The following is a 7,158-nucleotide window of genomic DNA, read 5'->3' as shown; positions in this document are numbered from 1 at the left end:
TACATATATATCTAGATTTAAAATAGTTTTAACCCAACGAAATCAATTTAAAAATTTTTTTTCAAAATTTATGTATATGTATTTAAGTAAATATAGTGGCATATTCTAGTCCCTTAGGCAAACAAAAATGTTCTTCAACAATAATTAAAAAAATTAAAATAAACAAAAAAAATGTATATTGGTACTGATTAACCGTTAAGCATGAGTTTAATTATTAGAGAGGTTTTTTTTGCTTAGCTTATAATTTCTATATACAGGAGTTATATCTTAAAACTAGTTAAATTATTATGTATAATTGTGTGTGGTTTAATTTGCATGCAAACACTTAATGCACAAATTTTAAATTCTTTTCCGTTTGCTTAATTCCTTAAGAATTGAAATATCTGAACAAACCCAATATCAATTAATATGTATTTACATATTATGTACTATGTGTGAATGAATTACAGATACCAAATTTTCTATTGAATTCATTAAATTTATCTTTTATATGCACTCGAAAGCAGATTAGGGTTTGTAAGTTGGATTTTAGCTTTTGATAAAACTGATAATTAAATTTTAGATATAAAAAGAGAGCAAATTAGTTTTATAAGCCTCAGTGAAATGTGGATTACATACATAACTAGGTAGAAGAAAGTAATTTTTGATGATTTTTGCATGAATGTGATTATTGGAATGGTTTTGTATGTTTTTTAGTTAGATTTGTGTGTATATATGCATGTAACAGAGCTCCTAGCAAGATGCCATGCTCTCATTAAAAGTTCATTATGGCAAAGGAAATAAGGTAAAAACCCTAAAACTTTAAAAATGTAAGCAAAATAAGTTATTGGGTTAAACGATTTCGTAAATATTTACAGCAGCGAACAGAGAAATTGCATTGCCAATTTTTTATCAAATTTCATCAATTAAACTTTTTAGTTGGATATTTTAAGAAAATCGTCTACGATATACACGTAACCGAAACTATGGAAATCGATCTTAAAACCGCTTTCGAAAAAATTTAAGAATTCCCCTTAAGGGAGAACTCCAAATAAATAGTTCGAAATTTACGTAAATTTTTTCTGAAAACGTTTTTTTGATAATAATTGCCACTTCTATTTTTCTATTTGCTGCTGTATGTAAGTACTTAATTAAAGAGTACAAACGGGCAAACGCATGTTGTTCTCGTTTCTAGCGTTTCTAGTAACAGCCACGTCGGATAGAGCTTCCAAGGCAGTACCACAAAACTATGACACAATGAAGTGCTAAAGTACTATTTTTGCACTACTAAAAATTGCATGCTCCAATGCATGGTTATAGTAGTTTTAGTTGTTTTGGCATTGGTCTGTTGCTGTTTATTTAAAATTTAAAAAATACTGCGAATAAAAGAATAATAAAATACGGCAGATGTCAAAGTTTTCGAAAGTTAGAAGTTGTTAGTTACGTGTTTGCGCCAAAGCATTTATTATGTTAACTTTCATGAAATTCCTATGCCTTAGCTTTATTGTCAAAGTTGAAGTTGCACGTAAAGTTCTGATGCCGACTAAAATTTTCAGACAAATTCTTGTCAAAACGCAGTGATGGCAAATAGCCATGATAGATGAATTTGAAAGGTCAACAAATCGCTAAGCCAAATAAATTATGTACATATGCATCTACGTTTTGCCAAACTTCAGCTAACAATTCCTAGCGATCTATGTATTATCCCATCTCAAGCGCATTTCATAAAGCTCAAATGTTTTCTAATAGTGTTCAAGCAATAACAGTATAATTAAGTAAAAATAACATATGTAAATAAATAAAGTACAAAGGACTTCGAAAGCTCAGCAAAACGGAATGTGTAGAGCCTTTAAGGTTATTTTTTTTTTTTTTTAATCCATTTGGCGTTGCTATTTTTCACCAGAGAAAACTATGTTTATATGTATATCTTGTTTTCGACCTCTCCTGTAATTGAGCGCGGACCATAAAAATAAAATTATTTTGATATATTGTGGTATTGCGTTGTATGTGCACGTCAGTTAATATACCTAAGATATTTTAGGCAATAAAAAATCAACACTTTAAATTTTACATAGTTTATTTGGTTTTCTTTGCATCATATTATAATTATTGAATGTAACCATACGAAATGAATGCTTTGCACTCAGGCAGCGATTTTATTGTTGCATTTGATAAAACTCATCACCTCAAGCCTATGTTTCAGTTTTAATTGGTTTAAAAATAAAAAATACGGTTAATGGGCTAAGGTTCGTGAATATCAAAAGTTTTAAAATCCGTTTCAAGTAAAGTCAGGATCGCTCGTTACCGCGAAAAATCTCCCTCAAACTCTCCTCTGCTAACAACAAAAGTTATATTGCTCCCACTGCTGCTTTTGTTACTTACATGCATCGCTAAGAACGAGAGTATCAATAAAATATTTACAAATCTATAACTAAATAAGATTATTTATTCGTATTTCAGAAGCTAGTTCTACCCCGTACATTTTATGCAAATATCCCAAAACCGATTTTTCTCTAAGGGATTTGTGATGTTGAACACGAATCTGTGGTCAAAAATCTTCTATTACATCCCGTTTTAGAGTAGACGTCGGAAACAACAAAAATGGTAAAATTCGAGCATGCTCCTTTTGCTGGCTGCATCTCTATTACCTAGTTATCAGCTATTTTAAAGAAGGTACAGGTAATATCTCTGACATTAAAATTTAACAGTTAAAAGTTGTAGTCCTAATAAAATTATTTATATGTACATATGTATGTATATATATATTATTTTTGAAAAATAATATATATTAATTGACATCTTATAAAAACTTTAAATGTCAGAAAATATACCCTAAGTCGTAATCATTTAAAGAGTTGGATACAAAGTTATTTAGATTAAAAAGAAGGAGCATGCTCAAACTGTACCACTTTTGGGGTTTCCGATCCCATTTTCTCTAAAACGAGATATCAAGGAAAATTTATGACCATAGATTCGTGTTCAGAATCAAAGATCTCTGATGCTTGGTTTTCACTAGGGCAAATTTGACCACTAACTTGGTCATATCAATCAAAACGGCTTGTTATACAATGTCAAACGCGTTTCCCGTGCGTTTTGAGTACAAAGTGACAATTTAAATGACCAATAAGTGCAAACGGAAATTGCACCGGTAAGTCAAATTTGACATTGAAATTTTATTTATTAACATGCTGGCGGCCGCCGTGGTGTGGTAGCAGCGTGATCGGCCTATCACACCGAAGATCCTGGGTTCAAGTCCCAGGAAAAGAAATTAAGAAAAAGGGTTTTCAATAAGAAAAAAGTTTTCCTAAGCGGGATCGCCCCTCAGCAGTGATTTGGAAACACTCCGAATGTATTTCAGTCATCCTTGAAAAGCTTCTCCGACGACATAAAACCCTACAAAAAACGCTGATAGTTTTACTAATACACACACTTGTAATTGACAATGCTGATCCTGCGATGACGTAAACATTGATACTCAAATTTATGTATGTTCCTTTGTTCGCTCACGCATGTCCGCATGTACCCAACGACAGCCTATAATCATGAAAAAGGACTCAAACTGGGAAAGCTTCGGACACCTGGTACAGAACAAAAGAACGTACAGCAGATACCATTATGAATGTGAGACAGATACATAATTCTCAACGGAATTTTATGTATGCGAGAACAGTTTATCCGATTTAATATGTTGTCACTACTGACTGTCATATGACAATCAAATGATTATCACGGTTGTTTTGTTATTTTTTAAATTCCGCCATTTTCAACCGACGAAAACCATATAATAAATGTGAGACAGATACATAATTCTCAACGGAATTTTATGTATGCGAGAACAGTTTATCCGATTTAATATGTTGTCACTACTGACTGTCATATGACAATCAAATGATTATCACGGTTGTTTTGTTATTTTTTAAATTCCGCCATTTTCAACCGACGAAAACCATATAAGAAATAAGTTTAAAAAATGAAAAAGAGAGCATTTCAAAGCTCCATGCTAAAAGAAAAAAAAATCGAAAATAATATTAAAAAATACCAAAAGCTGTCGGAATGTGTGGGGCGCACTCAAAAAATGTATACGCGAAAAATAATAGTGGTTAGTGGTGATTCATTTTTAAATGTGTTTCCGCATGAGGAAAGCGCTCTTCTGTTGTTTTGTTATTTTCTGAATTTAAATTGAACATTCTGAACTCGAGTTCTTATAAAACTATTTATTTTAAACAAATAAGAAACATTTATGCTTTTATCACGTACAAAATTAAAAACGTAATGAAATATAAAGTAAAAAAAAAGCAAACAGCATTGTTTCATTTTTGGCGGAATATAACAATGGTCATTTATGATAGTATAACAGTCAAACCTGATATCTACAGTAAACTATCATTTATGACACTTTTTGATAATTAGAGTGTCAGCACTGATCCAGGAAAAGGAATGAGAGTGAGCAGTACGGCTATATACTTAATCAGTAGGCCATGTTGGTGTATAAGAAGGAGACAAAAACTCACACGTACACAGGTGTTTACATCACATTTGCGCAAGTCCCCTTAAGTTTGTGATAGAAAGTTTGTATGAGGCGCTGATCGTTAGGTTGACATTGCTGACAATCAGATGATAGTCATATGATAGTCAGTATTCTTGTAGGGAACATGTATGTAGGACTCGTCCCGCCAATTTCTATAGAAATTTAAAAGGAGTTTAAAATAAATGTAATGTTTTGTCGCGAAACGGTCCGTCGGTTCGTCCACAAAGCATCCGTCGGATAGCGTAATATAAATCATTTTGTTCAGTTATAGTTTTGTAAATATATATATATTTTTTAATCTGGTTCTTAGCTATGCATGTTAGTAAAATAAACAGTAAATACCAACACAAGCAAAATAACTTTTGAAGCAAAAATTTTTTGACATAACGAAATATTGCGCGAAAACGAGCGGTCCTGGCTTTACTTGAGATGGCTTTTGACACTTGGATGTTCAAGGACCCCATTAAGGGCCACCATATTTGGTTAGTCACCTATCTATAAGTTATCGAAGTATTCGTTTTCGCCATGCAAACTGAAGCTTCGCGTCTCAGTTAAGTGCTAGGAAAAAGTGTAGCTGTAGCAAAAGTCAGCTGTTTTGCAAGTTTTCGCGTATTCACAATAAATTTTTGTGATTTGTTCTACAAAATATTCACAATTAATGATTTAGCCGAAGGTTGATCACCCTGTTGGTGAAAACGAAAATGTCAATTGAAGCTATCTGATAGACTGCTATCCTCCAGGTAAAATATAACTTAACTGGATATGGTGAAAACGACCGGTACGGTAAATTTGCTGACTTCGCTTTGCCATCACCTTGTATAGATTCGCCTTGACCAAAACGGACCAAAATGAGTATGTCAAAATTTTTTTTGGAGAAAGCCTTTCAAAAATCCTTAAACATTTTCTTAGGAGTCAACAAAAAAAAACAAGAGATTTATTTAGGAGGAATGCATCACTAAGTTTTGAGGGTATTTTCGTCCATAACATTTTCAGTATTATGGTGGCAAAAAAATTTTCTTTCATACAATGAGCTTTAGATATAAATAGTGTTTAAAAAACTAGTTTTACAAAATATTCATATTCCCTATAGTCCGCGAGATATACTCAAAACGAACGTTATTTATTTAATTATTTCAAAAGAGCCGCCGCGGATCACAAAATATAGCCCCGAAAACTCAAAGCATACGGTGATGAATGCGAAAATAAAATCGATGCCTTGGTGAAATGCAAAGGTACATTTTAACTGGAATACTATAAATTAAGTGTGGATCGACTTTTGTTACATCCTCCTTTTTGCCAAACCACATAAAAACACGGCACAATTAATTACTTGTTATAAAAACGTTTTCTAAATCTTTATCGAGTTAAGAAATTACAAGCTACCTTACTATAGTTAGCACAAATATAATAGTTATTATTATTTACATGGTATTTGAATATCTTAAATATAATTATTTTAAAATATTCCTCTATTTTATATATTGAACTACATTAGTGGCTAGAATACATTTTAATTTTTCTATACGTATAAGCGTGTAATATTTTTTTAAATATATATATAGTATAATATTTTAAATAATTTACTTGATTAGACTTAGTTTATGTTGGTACATCTTCTGAGCTGAGTTTAACATCATTATCTGAACTCTTACAATTGGCAATCGGATTGGTGCATGTAACAGTTGTTTTTATCCGTTCAACAGAGTCGGGTTCATGCTCATCATCAACGTCTGTTGCATCAATTGGCTTTCGACTAGACGCTGGAGGCGTTAAGAGACCCTCGGGACATAATAAGCCTGTAGCTGGTGATGCCTCCGTACGGATTTTAGCTGCCAAAACATGTTCTTGCAATTGGGCAACGCGATCCTTAAATAAGATGAAAATATGTATTAAAAATAATATTGGAAATATAGTTTATAATATTAAAATAAAATACAAGGCGCGAAACCTCCGAAGATATTTTAGGCCGAGTTTAATGTTTTTACATTTCTCACACATGGTTGTTTAAAAAAATCGTCGTTACTCATTACAATATTCAAATCAGTTTTAAGGAGACTTTGGGAAATCGAACATGTTGAACTCTCTAGATTGTTGTAGCGATAAGGACACTCCCCGAAGGCCCCTGGGAGTATTATCGACGTTGATGGTCCTTTGCCGGATGCAAATCCGGTACGTTCCGGTACCAAGCCCACCCATCTCGGGAACGATTTGTTATGACCACATGCGACCTTCAAAGCCATACCGCCCTCCCACCCCCTGGATCTATGTGGATTTCGGGGTCGCCAGAGCCTCGCCTGCTAAATAAACAAGATTGTCCACGGGTAGGTGAGGTTTAAAAATGGGTTGGAGAAGCTGCAAATTGCGCTGGCTTGTACTACACAACCCCATGAATTCGACACACACCCTACAAGAGACTAAACTAACCGCAAAATCCCTTCTACAATACAATACAAAATAACGTCCACAGAAAAGATCGCACGAGAGGAAGTGGTGGCGGCCACGCTTACATCATACATCACTCTGTGTAATACAAACTATTTGACCACGTCACCGATCGCAGGGACATTGTCGTCGAGCGCATGTGCGGTCAGGTGATGAAAATCAGTGCAACCCTCACTTGCGAAAATCGCATCATTTTGGGTGATTTCAAT

General features: G+C 33.4%; 1 protein-coding gene across 1 annotated transcript in view; it reads right to left on the bottom strand.

Annotated features, from left to right (window-relative positions):
* Positions 1–2,038: 2,038 nt before the first annotated feature.
* Positions 2,039–7,158, bottom strand: part of CycE (cyclin E) — a 185,727-nt gene continuing 180,607 nt past the window's right edge. The window contains exon 6 of the mRNA XM_067765908.1: positions 2,039–6,373. Within this exon, the coding sequence (XP_067622009.1) occupies positions 6,107–6,373 (267 nt within the window). The 3' untranslated portion in view covers positions 2,039–6,106. The remainder of the gene's footprint in view (positions 6,374–7,158) is intronic.

The sequence above is a fragment of the Eurosta solidaginis genome, chromosome 2 (assembly GCF_040869045.1).
Source record: "Eurosta solidaginis isolate ZX-2024a chromosome 2, ASM4086904v1, whole genome shotgun sequence".
Lineage (NCBI taxonomy): Eukaryota > Metazoa > Arthropoda > Insecta > Diptera > Tephritidae > Eurosta > Eurosta solidaginis.
This window is presented reverse-complemented; position numbering and strand designations above follow the sequence as displayed.